Genomic DNA, 14,982 nt, shown 5'->3' on the forward strand with positions numbered 1-14,982 from the left:
TCACAACAATTATAGTGCCCAGAGGGTTTATCGGAGGAAGATGGTGACTAAACTTCTACATGTGATATGGGCAGCGAAATAACTTGGATTCCTATGGAAAATCTTCTGACACGCCCTGCTGAAATATATAGGCCTGGTTCACACTATTCCTGCAGCGGACAGATCTTACTCTGAACCTTATTATGAGATGTGATTTTGAACCTTTTTAAAGGCGTTAAATGTGAGCTTCCCCTTTAAAAAGTCCATATGTCACGGTCATGTGACAACTATCTGCATATAAACACCATATACTATAGGAAAAATCAACAATTCAAATTTCATTCCACGTATTGTGTTGAGTAACTTTGCAAATACTTTACTTCTTTCTTGTCCTGTTACTTCAACAATGCTTTCTTCTCTAGTCACATCCAGAGCAGAATTCTGCTGGTTTACGGTTACTATGGAGCAGTGAATTGTGGGAGCTCAGATGACAGATTCACAGAGCTATGCTACTAAGGTCACAGTAAAATATAGATAAATCACGGTCGGCAGAGCTCTGGAAGCTGCTTTGGATGTGAATAGAGTAGAAGACAAAACAAGATTGATACAAGAGAAGTTAAGCAAAGTATATGCAAAGTTACTCGAGATGATTAAAACATTTGAATTGCATTGTCCAGGAAGGCAGAATGATCTCGGATATTGGGTCCCCTCCGTATGTTGGGGTGTGACTGTTTGCGGTCTAGTAAGATCAACACTGGAGCGCTCTGGAGTGTTCACAGGTACAGAACTGGTCGCACTGGTTCCTGTCAGGTGCTCACTGTATCCAGGCTTCTCCAGGACGCGACTTTGAACCTTTTGTCAACGAACTAGAAGTGACTGTGACTCCGGCCAGCGGAATATAACAGGTGACGTGATCTATAGATCTGCTGCTATTAATGGTCTCTGCAATGGAGACATATAGGGGGGGGGGGGGGGCTTAGCTATTGGGGTCTCAGGCCCTCACTCAGCCCCTAGATCCTGACCTCAAGACCTACCTAAGGTGTCTGTAACATAGACCAGGTGTAAGTACAACTTATCGAGAACTACACCTCCCAGCATGTAAGAATGGTGGGACTTGTTGTGCAAGCTCAATGGAAATGTGGGTATAACCACAGAATCTCTTCACCAGTGTCAGGGGGGGGGGGGGGCAGTTCTCAGATAAGAAAACAATTCTAGTCTTTGATTAGATTTTTTTTTTTCTATAGAGAATGGATATTCACAATTTTTTTTATCTCCGTCTGCTGAGCTGCTGTATCTAAGCCTATCATGTGTGATACTATCTGATGAGCTGTGTATCTAAGTCCATCATGTGTGACACTGTCTGCTGAGCCGTGTATCTAAACCTATCATGTGACACTGTCTTCAGAGCTGCTGTATCTAATCCTATCATGTGTGATACTGTCTGCTGAGATTGTGTATCTAATCCTATCATGTGTGATACTGTCTGATGAGCTGCTGTATCTAATCCTATCGTGTGTGATACTGTCTGCTGAGCCACTGTATCTAATCCTATCATGTGTGATACGATCTACTGAGCCAATGTATCTAATCCTATCATGTGTGATACTGTCTGCTGAGCTGTGTATCTAATCCTGTCATGTGTGATACTGTCTGCTGAGTCGTGTATCTAATCTTATCATGTGTGATACTGTCTGCTGAGCTGTGTATCTAATCCTATCATGTGTGATACTGTCTGCTGAGCTGTGTATCTAATCCTGTCATGTGTGATACTGTCTGCTGAGTCGTGTATCTAATCTTATCATGTGTGATACGGTTTGCTGAGCTGCTGTATCTAAGCTATCATGTGTGATATTGTCTGCTTTGCTGCTGTATCTAAACCTATCATGTGTGATACTGTCTTCTGAACCAGTGTATCTAAGCCTATCATTTGTGGTACTGTCTGCTAAGCTGTGTATCTAATCTTATCATGTGTGATACGGTCTCAGAAAGTCACTCAGCACTACGCCCCACATCATGTAATGTTAGGGAGTTCCATTATAATTGGATTGTGTGGATTAGTGACGGGGCCCCTGGTACATCCAGTTATTGGCCCCTGCACACGTCACACTGGACAGGTTTCTCTATATTCGGCCGTCCTGGTTGCGGTGTCGTTAGGGAGCTGTACATCACATCTGTTTTATAGATCTACTGACCCTGTATAATTCCAACTCTATAAAACAGAAGGTCACGTACTTATTCTGGACCGCGGACACGTCAGAGGTCGGGGATTGAGTTTCTTGTAATCTTTGCCTTGTCACAATCTAAATGCTATAGGGGCTCGGGTCACTTATATCATTCCCTTACGTGTTATTAGCAGATGTACGATGCTGCATACACAGATAAATGGAGGGGTTTATAGGGAACAGAACTTCTCAATGTTAATAACTTTTAAAGGGAACACCGGCTAAAATGACAAGATATGACCCAAATAAAATATCTCCCCCTGGTGGCCGAAGCATGAATACACACCTGAGTACTGCTCTATTATAAGTAATGTCTGTATATGGGGTGGGTGGAAATCAGAAAACCCGGGGGTCACCTCCCTTAACCAGGAATGCTGGGGTCACTACTTGGAAGGATTCTCTATGTTCATTCCATCTAAATTTAAATCTAACACGACAAAGTTATGGTCGCTAATTAATTGCGATGACGCGGTCTCTACTGTAGGGATTTCTATCAAGGAAAAGACATTTTCTAGGATAACCTCTAATAGGAGGAGCCTATTGTCTGAGAAGTGGGAGCGCAGTGACGTCATCGTCACCCTGTGCGGGGGTGGAGCTTTGTTGATTATCCCAAGTGAAGACTTTGGACATTCTGATGTTGAATTAAAAGATCCGCTATAATATAATTACAATTATACGGTGTCATCTTCTAATTACGGACAACAGGTCTCCATCCAAGGAAGCAGTGAATGGTTGTCACAGGCCCCCCCCCCCCCCCCCTCATACATACTCCTTACATTTCTAGACATGGTTGCTCTCAAAATTCTCTTTGTTGTCCTTGGAAACAGACAGTTTTAGCTCCACCCAGAAGTCAGTCGTGTGACATAACTGCTGAGCTCCCATAAGGCATTGCTGTCTGGTGACAGGAAACACAATTATAAATTGAACTTTAGATGTGAATAGAGAAGAAAACATCATGAAACGCAACATCAGTACAAGGGAAGTACAGAAATGACGAGGTTACTCTAAATTTTATGCATATTTTTACTGTCAATTGTTCAAAATTTTAGTTTTCCTTTTAGTCTGTCTAATTACAATATTCGCCTCTGGAACCTCCTACGTAAATTGTGTTTTCCCCCATATTGATTTATACCCTGTAGGTGAGGACCCGAAACGAGGAGAAGAAATGGAAATCACAAACTAACAGCAGTAAATATTCTCAGATATCCCATTTATTACAGAGGGAAGAGGAGCGCAGCCTGTCCTCAACCAGGGACTAGAACTGGAACGTTCTCAGGATCGGTGCTGCTCCCAGAGGTCAATGTTTTATATCCTATCCTAAAAATTGTAATAAACTATCTATCTATCTATCTATCTCATATCTATCTATCTCATATCTATCTATCTATCTCTCTATCTATCTATCTATCGCCCCTCACATATACTACAATCACTTGTCCTATGTATTCTGGAATCTTCTGACTTCCACTTTCCACAACTAGGGAGCTCAGAAGCCACATGATAAGAGCCAATATACAAGTATACGAGTCATCTCATGGTTGTCATCTCATCTATCTGTCCCATGTAATAAGCATGTGTATAGCATGTTACCTACCGTGAGAGCTGGAGACATCACATCCACAGATATAACGAGAGCAGCATAGACAGATCAAAGCCAAAGTACAGGATTTCAGTGGTCACAAGCAGACAGGACAGAGGACAATATGGAGCAATTTGTGTTGGTTTGGTTCGCATTTATTTCAATTTTATGGTCTGACACAGAGTAATCACACCAGATTTGGCGGCGAGACAGGCGCAGTATGTGGCATCATTACCAGGCAGCACTGTCATTTTTGGTTGGTTTCACATTATTTGCCTTGCCCCTTGTGTCCTGTAGAAGTGGCGGTCCAGGCTTTACCCCCAGTATTTGTACTCACCTTCCACGTTGTCATGGTGGTCCACATACTGTATCAGACGTATCGTGTATTGTTTCTATTACATACAGTGTGAATAAATACATATCCTCCTGTGTGACTGTGTCTAATACCGGATAAAACGGTTTCCACTAGTTTGTGATCAGGTAAAGTTAACTAGTCCAGAACGGTCATTCCAAAACCAGAAAAATCGCCATCAATAATCCCGGGCATAGAAATCACTGAGGCCCCAGGAACACGACCGTATTTCTCATCAGTAATTACAGACCCATTCATTTCTATTGGCCACACACACCTTTCCGTATTTTTACGGATGGGTGTCCAAGCTGAATAAATTATAGAACCCGTCCTATTCTTGACTCTCCCATAGAAGGATATGGGCGCTTCCGTAAATATGGACGGCTATGGCTGTGTATCCATAAACCGTCCGAATGTACGGAAACGTTGCTATGCAACATTTTGGTGACTTCATTTGCAGCCTCCCTCTTTTTTTTTTCTTTTTTTTTTAACGTATACGTATATATGGATCAAATACGGATGCATTACGGACCGGATTTGCGGATAGATGAAAATACGGTCGTGTGTATGGGGCCTGAGTATCATGTAAGCAACATCACCACCAGGCAACCGAGGTGAATGCAAACATCAACTTACCGGCATCTGAGACTGCTCAAAAATGTATTATATATGTAATGAAGTCCATCATGAGTCCAGAGTATATATATTCTTGTATATAGGGGCAGTATTATAGTAGTTATATTCTTGTATATAGAGGCAGTATTATAGTAGTTATATTCTTGTATATAGGGTGCAGTATTATAGTAGTTATATTCTTGTATATAGGGGCAGTATTATAGTAGTTATATTCTTGTATATAGGGGCAGTATTATAGTAGTTATATTCTTGTATATAGAGGCAGTATTAGAGTAGTTATATTCTTGTATATAAGAGCAGTATTATAGTAGTTATATTCTTGTATATAGGGGGCAGTATTATAGTAGTTATATTCTTGTATATAGGGGCAGTATTATAGTAGTTATATTCTTGTATATAAGAGCAGTATTATAGTAGTTATATTCTTGTATATAGGGGGCAGTATTATAGTAGTTATATTCTTGTATATAGGGGGCAGTATTATAGTAGTTATATTCTTGTATATAGGGGGCAGTATTATAGTAGTTATATTCTTGTATATAGGGGGCAGTATTAAAGTAGTTATATTCTTGTATATAGGAGCAGTATTATAGTAGTTATATTCTTGTATATAGGGGGCAGTATTATAGTAGTTATATTCTTGTATATAGGGGGCAGTATTAAAGTAGTTATATTCTTGTATATAGGAGCAGTATTATAGTAGTTATATTCTTGTATATAGGGGCAGTATTATAGTAGTTATATTCTTGTATATAGGGGGCAGTATTATAGTAGTTATATTCTTGTATACATAGGAGCAGTATTATAGTAGTTATATTCTTGTATATAAGGACAGTATTATAGTAGTTATATTCTTGTATATAGGAGCAGTATTATAGTAGTTATATTCTTGTATATAGGGGGCAGTATTATAGTAGTTATATTCTTGTATATAGAGGCAGTATTATAGTAGTTATATTCTTGTATATAGGGGCAGTATTATAGTAGTTATATTCTTGTATATAGGGGGCAGTATTATAGTAGTTATATTCTTGTATATAGAGAGCAGTATTATAGTAGTTATATTCTTGTATATAGAGGCAGTATTATAGTAGTTATATTCTTGTATATAGGGGGCAGTATTATAGTAGTTATATTCTTGTATATAGGGGGTAGTATTATAGTAGTTATATTCTTGTATATAGGGGGTAGTATTATAGTAGTTATATTCTTGTATATAGGGGGCAGTATTATAGTAGTTATATTCTTTTATATAGTGGGTAGTATTATAGTAGTTATATTCTTGTATATAGGGAGCAGTATAGTAGTTATATTCTTGTATATAGGGAGCAGTATTATAGTAGTTATATTCTTGTATATAGGGGGCAGTATTATAGTAGTTATATTCTTGTATATAGGGGCAGTATTATAGTAGTTAATTCTTGTATATAGAGGCAGTATTATAGTAGTTATATTCTTGTATATAGGGGGCAGTATTATAGTAGTTGTATTCTTGTATATAGGGGGTAGTATTATAGTAGTTATATTCTTGTATATAGAGGCAGTATTATAGTAGTTATATTCTTGTATTTAGAGGCAGTATTATAGTAGTTATATTCTTGTATATAGGGGCAGTATTATAGTAGTTATATTCTTGTATATAGGGGGTAGTATTATAGTAGTTATATTCTTGTATATAGGGGGCAGTATTATAGTAGTTATATTCTTGTATATAGGGGCAGTATTATAGTAGTTATATTCTTGTATATAGGGGCAGTATTATAGTAGTTATATTCTTGTATATAGGGGGCAGTATTATAGTAGTTATATTCTTGTATATAGGGGCAGTATTATAGTAGTTATATTCTTGTATATAGAGGCAGTATTATAGTAGTTATATTCTTGTATATAGGGGTAGTATTATAGTAGTTATATTCTTGTATATAGGGGGTAGTATTATAGTAGTTATATTCTTGTATATAGGGGGCAGTATTATAGTAGTTATATTCTTGTATATAGGGGGTAGTATTATAGTAGTTATATTCTTGTATATAGGGAGCAGTATAGTAGTTATATTCTTGTATATAGAGGCAGTATTATCTTAGTTATATTCTTGTATATAGGGTGCAGTATTATAGTAGTTATATTCTTGTATATAGGGGCAGTATTATAGTAGTTATATTCTTGTATATAGGGGCAGTATTATAGTAGTTATATTCTTGTATATAGGGGCAGTATTATAGTAGTTATATTCTTGTATATAGGGGGCAGTATTATAGTAGTTATATTCTTGTATATAGGGGCAGTATTATAGTAGTTATATTCTTGTATATAGGGGCAGTATTATAGTAGTTATATTCTTGTATATAGGAGCAGTATTATAGTAGTTATATTCTTGTATATAGAGCAGTATTGTAGTAGTTATATTCTTGTATATAGGGGCAGTATTATAGTAGTTATATTCTTGTATATAGGGGGCAGTATTATAGTAGTTATATTCTTGTATATAGGGGGCAGTATTATAGTAGTTATATTCTTGTATATAGGGGCAGTATTATAGTAGTTATATTCTTGTATATAGGAGGCAGTATTATAGTAGTTATATTCTTGTATATAGGAGCAGTATTATAGTAGTTGTATTCTTGTACATAGGGAGCAGTATTATAGTAGTTATATTCTTGTATATAGGGGGGAGTATTATAGTAGTTATATTCTTGTATATAGGAGCAGTATTATAGTAGTTATATTCTTGTATATAGGGGCAGTATTATAGTAGTTATATTCTTGTATATAGGAGCAGTATTATAGTAGTTATATTCTGTATATAGGGGCAGTATTATAGTAGTTATATTCTTGTATATAGGGGGCAGTATTATAGTAGTTATATTCTTGTATATAGGGGCAGTATTATAGTAGTTATATTCTTGTATATAGGGGCAGTATTATAGTAGTTATATTCTTGTATATAGGAGGCAGTATTATAGTAGTTATATTCTTGTATATAGGAGCAGTATTATAGTAGTTGTATTCTTGTACATAGGGAGCAGTATTATAGTAGTTATATTCTTGTATATAGGGGGGAGTATTATAGTAGTTATATTCTTGTATATAGGAGCAGTATTATAGTAGTTATATTCTTGTATATAGGGGCAGTATTATAGTAGTTATATTCTTGTATATAGGAGCAGTATTATAGTAGTTATATTCTGTATATAGGGGCAGTATTATAGTAGTTATATTCTTGTATATAAGGGGCAGTATTATAGTAGTTATATTCTTGTATATAGGGGCAGTATTATAGTAGTTATATTCTTGTATATAGGGGCAGTATTATAGTAGTTATATTCCTGTATATAGGGGCAGTATTATAGTAGTTATATTCTTGTATATAGGGGGCAGTATTATAGTAGTTATATTCTTGTATATAGGGGGCAGTATTATAGTAGTTATATTCTTGTATATAGGGGGCAGTATTATAGTAGTTATATTCTTGTATATAGGGGGCAGTATTATAGTAGTTATATTCTTGTATATAGGGGGCAGTATTATAGTAGTTATATTCTTGTATATAGGGGGCAGTATTATAGTAGTTATATTCTTGTATATAGGGGGCAGTAGTATAGTAGTTATATTCTTGTATATAGGGGGCAGTATTATAGTAGTTAATTATTGTATATAGGAGCAGTATTATAGTAGTTATATTCTTGTATATAGGGGGCAGTATTATAGTAGTTATATTCTTGTATATAGGGGGCAGTAGTATAGTAGTTATATTCTTGTATATAGGGGGCAGTATTATAGTAGTTATATTCTTGTATATAGGGGGCAGTATTATAGTAGTTATATTCTTGTATATAGGGGCAGTATTATAGTAGTTATATGCTTGTATATAGGGGCAGTATTATAGTAGTTATATTCTTGTATATAGGAGCAGTATTATAGTAGTTATATTCTTGTATATAGGGGGCAGTATTATAGTAGTTATATCCTTGTATATAGGAAACAATATCATATCGTTATATTCAAAGGTACAGAGAATATAAAATATTTGCTCCTCCTTGAGGCATGATGCAAATAACAATCTTGTACTGTATTTATAAAAAGGTCTTCACCCCTTAAATTCAGATTGCTTACAGGTTCCAGTAACATTAATATCACTAGTAGCTCATGTTTAACTTCATCTGCTTCTCCTAAGAGTTTATTTTCTACTGACGTGAAGAGGACACAGGATCTGAAGATATGAATTATAAACCACTGGCGGCCGACACGGACAGTGAATACACATTGAACCTTTCAGCTTTGATGTTTTATAATCTCAGTGTGATCAGTGCAGATGTACCAGGCGGCTCCTGTTGTGGTTTGGAGGAAACTCAGCAAAATTTTGCTTTGTTATTTTTCCCTCCCGGCGGAGGACATAAGATCAGTCGTCCCATGTGGTGCTCGCTGGAATCATAAATTTACATCACACAAAGACCAAAGTACAGGCGGGTTTTACTTTAACTTGTCTGCTGTGATACTAAGATGTGACTTATAAGCAGAGTAACATTGAACCTTTTACCTCGATGTCTTGTGAATTACAGTAAACTGCACCAAATCTATAAAGACAAATCTGGTTGAACACACAAAGATCATGTAGAAATTCGTCCGGGTTTTATTTGATCCTTCTCTATTGTTTCATGTCATAGGTGTATTGATTATTACTTATAGTAGGATGTTTAAGACGTTTTTTTTATGTCAATGGCCACCTTTAAGGTCCCGATGCACATAAGATGAAAGTCAGCCAATCCCGGCTGACTAATGTGTATGGAGGTGTCCTATGTCTGCTCCGACAGCAGATGTTGGGGGAGAGAAGGTTTGGGCATATTTGATTCCAACATGCGCAATCTATTGTTCCTGCGGGAGATAAACGGATGCCAGGAGTCTGACAGCACCCTATTCCCATTGAAAAAAGGGGTGCATGCTGAGCGGGCAGAATATGGGGCATCGGGAGAAATAGCTGTCGGTTGAACAAGCCTTTGGCCGATTGCTATATAAAGTATATGATAAGCTTTAGAGGCGTTCATAGGTCTTTTCTCATGGGAGGGTCACAAAAAAAGTGAAGAATGACGCAATACTTTCCATATCGTATATGTGGAAGGCGGGTAACAGAGTAATTCGCCAAATTGATCCTAAAAAGACCAAATTGTGGTTCTCAACAGAAGGAGACTATGGTGGAGAGGACCATGGGACGAGACAATAGATCTATAGATAATTCACAGAAAGGCAACATCTAGTATAAGTCTAGAACTAGGACATTTCTAAATATATAGTGGCACAAAGATTGTGGGTGACAAACGATAACATGGACATTTACCACTGAGGGTGAGATCCAGGAGGGACAGAGAGATGTAGACAATTGTGCGTAGGGAAAAAGATACATCAAGGAATGGAAAAAAAAAGTAGAAGATCCAAAAACTCTAAAGAACGAGAGTTGAAAACGTAAGACCAGAGACGTGTAGCGGTGATGATGGGTTAGAGGAAGATGTAATGACTGGTTACGAATAAATCTACAATGGGAAAAAGAGACTGGAAGATGAAATATGTAGAAAGACAAAGCTGAAGGTCTAAGGTAAAGAACGAGGGTCCAAGTAAATATGAGGAAAGAAGACAGATGAGGTGAGATCTAGAAAGAAAGGGCAAAAGAATGACACATTGTAACTGATAAGATAGAATAAGGCTGAAGGTCCAGAAGGACGGAGACAATTCTGGACTAAACATGAAGCATGACATCTAGACATATAGTTAAATATAAGACCAAGCAAGTTTGAAAAGAACACAATGTCAAAAAGATAAAGAACAGAGGCAAAAAGGTCTCCAAGGATGATGATGGATGTTAACGAGATCTAGGAAGGAAAACTGAAGAGGTCTAGACTGATGAACTAGGTAGCAAAAGGTATCAAAATGACAAAAGGAGACAAAAAGTTATACGATCGAGGAAGACAACGATAGAGAATATTCAAGTTCTGTAATGTCCGTCTTTCTCTGCTATTTTGGACATTTGGGAAGGCCAAAGCCTTTGAAAAAGTTGAAATGGAAACAAGATGATCGTCAACAAGATGGATGGAGATGACCACAGAAATGATGAGAACTTCCTTGAGAAGACTGAAGACCAACATATAACACAGGTTATTGTGAACAATCACTATTTATATGGGGTCAGTACTGAAATGGATACCACATTGGTGAATGGCTACAGATCTAACATTATAAGGGTTGAACTATGATGCGACTTGTTTGGAGACATCCCTGGATATTGACGAATGTTGTTCTTTTGGACCTTGGGTGGGGGAGGGTATCTGTCTTTCTGTTATTTTGCATTAATCAACTGCAAGAAGATATGAGGGAGGCTGTGATAAGCAAATCATGTGACTTAGGGTGCCCATACACAATAGATGAACGTCGGCCGTATAGGGGTGTTAGGACTATCCCCTAACAAGAGTCCCCCATTCCGGATCCTCATCTATTAGCCAGAGAGCAGCTAAGAAGAGCGACACTCACTATGGAGGACCCGGCAGGTCCATGCATTACATGGAAAACGTATTGATTTCAATGGTAACTGTGTAATACTTCATTTCTCCTGTGGAGGGGCTGCAGGAAATTGAAACACTTGCTGTCGGATTCCCTCAGAGATTGCTAGGGGTCCCAGCAGAGAGTTACCCTTTGCCCAACTTATTGTCGGGTGGTTATCTTCTATCAAATAGGAACTGTCCAAACCCTTTTAGGTTCCGTAGACTGGGTCGACATTTTTTGAAACCAGACATAGAGCATGCTCATCCGTGGGCAACAAGTGCCCTGAGTGGGTCCATCCGGGTAGAGCAAATAAGTCACGATTGTTCTCAACCGAAGAAAGACTTGAGCTGGGTGGGCAACTGGGCAGTGCCCGAGGTCAAAGCAGCTCTACCACTAAATATTACGTGGCCCAGAAGTGGACCCCAACAAGATGTAACCACACTGACCCACAACCATTCCATTGGGTTGGAGTCTCACTTTAAGTGACATCACTAGGAACCGCCCAATGACATCACCGCTTCGAGAGGACCAGGGCAGCCTCAATCCAACCCTCTGCTTTGATCACTGGTTGTTGTGGTAATGAGAAGCCCCTAAAAATATGACTTTTTATCATCATTATTTTTTTTATATTTTGTAATAGAAATGTTATAATGTAATTTTTGGGACTGGAAAAAGAATAGAATGAAAGAAATGAAGCCAGAATAGTTAACGAATGACTATATTTATTCTTGTTTACAGAGTATATGCCATCAGGTTGCACACAATTCTCCGTATGTCTCACACATACATGACATTGAAACATGAGATTAAAAAAAAATATTCATTCCATTTGGTAAATTATGTGATTTAAGATCTAAGCAAGAACCTGACCCAAAAACAAGAGCGAGACGAGTGGGAAAAAATCCATTTGAGAGGTTTCTGAAATAGAAGAGAAAACAAAGATAGGCATGGAGCAAAGCCAGTGTGTACGAGGTGAGAGACAGACGGACGGACTGACGGGGGAGGGGGCGGGTTATTTTACATGCAGATTATGGGCACAGCTCAGAGCGGCAAAATTAATGTGCATTCAACGTAGCAGCGGACAAGCAGTAACGGGACAGAAAATGGTCTCAATACTCCTACATTTTCCTATACTAACCCCCCCCCCCCCAACCCAATTCTGATCTTGGCTTATAATTTGCTTCTAAGTTTTTACTTTTTCTTGTTTGAGTCTTTACAATGTTTTCTACTTGGTGCCCTCATAGTAAGACATTTGGGAGCCATTGACTTATACCAGGGGTGCACCACATGCTGCCCAAGGGCCACATGTGCCCTGCCATGCCTTTCTGCACGGCCCCTAATCAGAACCCAAACATACTTCTATGTGTCCGGATAGTTTAGAAAGACAATGTTATGGGGGCACTCTTTGAAGAAGACCTGTCACCTCTCCTGAAATGTCTGTTTGTTCTCCATAAAATAACAATTCTGGAGCATATTTTCTTAGAACTCTACTTTGTGCCGTTCCTCTTTTATTCCTCCTAGAAATTTATGAATAATTTGACACCTGGGTGTAACCATTTGGGGGTGTGTCCCTACACTGACAATGTCCAATCAGAGCTCTCAGTTTCAGACTGTGTAGGGACACGCCCCCAACTGGTAACACCCAGTTGTCAATTTATTCATACATTTCTAAGAGGAATAACAGAGGAACGGCACAACAAAGAGTTCTAATAAAATATGCTCTGGAATTGTTATTTTATGGGGAATAAACAGACATGTCAGCAGAGCGGCCAGGTCCTCTTTAACGGTTTACTGATTGGTTGCTATGGAACACAACATTGTTGTTTGCGTCATGGTAACATGGAAGTTGCGATACATTTATGGGAGTTCAGGGTGTCGCAATGTAACCAGTTCTATCAGCTTCAAGTCGACACAATTCATTAACCCTATTGTTATCTCCATATCTCATTCCAGGAAGCAAATATATTTCCATCTGTGTCGTCCTTTATTTCTATTTGTTTTTCAGCTGAGATCTGTCACCGTGGGATAGGATCCCAGCACTGAAAAACTAGACGCAAACGTGGGCGGATTTTAGGAACTGCAAGGATATTTACTGGATGATGGCAAATGGTCTGGGAAAAACATTGTTCTGTGTGAATTTTATAATCGTCGCATTTAATGAAGCAAAAATATATCAATGATACATCTGCTTATGTGAAAGACTGACAGGTAATCTGTAGAGCTCCAAATCCCCTGCTACCTTAGCATATCCATGGAGTTACACAACAAAATCCTGACTGCCTGCAGCCACCACTAGGGGGAGCTCACTGCATATGGATTTATACCGCTTCCATTGAATTCAATAATAAATTCATAAGCAGTGAGCTCCCCCTAGTGGTAGCTGCAGGCAGTAAGAATTTGTTCATGTAACTCAATGGCTGTGTAAAGATGAGCAGGGGATTCGGAGCTCTGTATCAGAAAAAATGTGCATGGCCCCAATACATATATATTATGAAATTAATCAGCACAGAGGTTTGGACCTGAAAACGGCATGATCTGAACCACACACTAAGTATGGAAGTAATCGGAATAATAATCTGGAGGACTACAAAAGTGGAAACAGTATTGGCATCCAGAACGCTAAATAACCCCTCCCCCTCCACCACACGGTAACAAGACGACATAAGGCTCTCCTAGTTTCAAAGGGTATCCAAGAAAGCTAAGAGTTTGGTGATGCCTTGCCTCAAAGCATCATGGTCCTAAAAAGTGGGACCATAAAAAAGGGAATTGGAAGTATTTTTTATAAAGGACCATGCTGGCATGTCTATACTTGGTTGTGGATTTTATTTCCGGCCCCTTCATACAGCAGTGGGATCCTATCAAACATCACCCACAAAAAATACTTCTGCATTGAGATGGTTTGGATTATACTAAACATTTTGACCAGAAACTGCAATCAATTTCTGATTTTAATAAGAAAAATGGGACAATTTCTAAAGAAAGAAAATCTTAAAGGAACAGTGTCATGAGAACTTACTCCTATGTAAGTCTACCACCTTACTGATGGTTTCATAACTCTGCAATAAAGACACAATTATGTCCTCTAAAATGTCCAATTGTGCCCATCAAATTTCCACATAAGCCCCTCCCCCTCTGTGAGCCCAAAGAGGTCACATGACCCCTCCACGCAGACCTGACATCTTAGAAACAGGAAGAACCTAATCAGGGGAGCAGAACTTGTCTCGTCTGACACTTCAGGGGTGAATTTAATGGTATCCATTTTTCAGCTTTCCTGAGGCATCTTACAGATTCTGTCCCTTTAAGACGGCCATGATAGCCACAGGGGTTGTGTTTCCAGTGACCGTTTTATAGTGGGGTAGAATATATTTGTATCAGGTATAAAGTGAAAACCTTCCATGTTTTTAACTTCTCAAATAATTTGTTGTAAAATCAAACCCTCTCCCAATTCTTCCTTTTTCATGCATTAGAAATACTCAGCATTATGCAACTACAACCCCCAACATGCCCACGCTGGGAGTGGTAGCATCCATTTCACCCTGGGTCTTTACCAGGTGGACGATCTACTCCCGTCTTATGTAAAGAAAAAGGGAATTCATTGTATAATGAAAAGTTCTGCAACTTTGTAATATACTTTTTTTAATGCTTTTCAAGACCTCTGCTTTCTGGAATGGAATGTGAACATTGTT

At 38.2% G+C, this 14,982-nt stretch overlaps 1 protein-coding gene across 7 annotated transcripts in view; it reads right to left on the reverse strand.

Moving 5' to 3' along the window:
• The window catches only part of MICAL2 (microtubule associated monooxygenase, calponin and LIM domain containing 2), a 218,428-nt gene that overhangs the window by 58,086 nt on the left and 145,360 nt on the right, over positions 1–14,982 (reverse strand). The window contains exon 24 of one of the 7 annotated variants that reach the window (XM_075838148.1): positions 11,999–12,214. The exons of 5 other annotated variants lie outside the window; for them this stretch is intronic. In XM_075838148.1, coding sequence (XP_075694263.1) covers positions 12,150–12,214 — 65 coding nt within the window. In that variant the 3' untranslated portion in view covers positions 11,999–12,149. Of the gene's footprint in view, positions 1–11,998; positions 12,215–14,982 lie in introns of those variants that run through there. One more of the 7 variants, XM_075838149.1, reaches the window with a different exon arrangement.

The sequence above is a fragment of the Rhinoderma darwinii genome, chromosome 9 (assembly GCF_050947455.1).
Source record: "Rhinoderma darwinii isolate aRhiDar2 chromosome 9, aRhiDar2.hap1, whole genome shotgun sequence".
Lineage (NCBI taxonomy): Eukaryota > Metazoa > Chordata > Amphibia > Anura > Rhinodermatidae > Rhinoderma > Rhinoderma darwinii.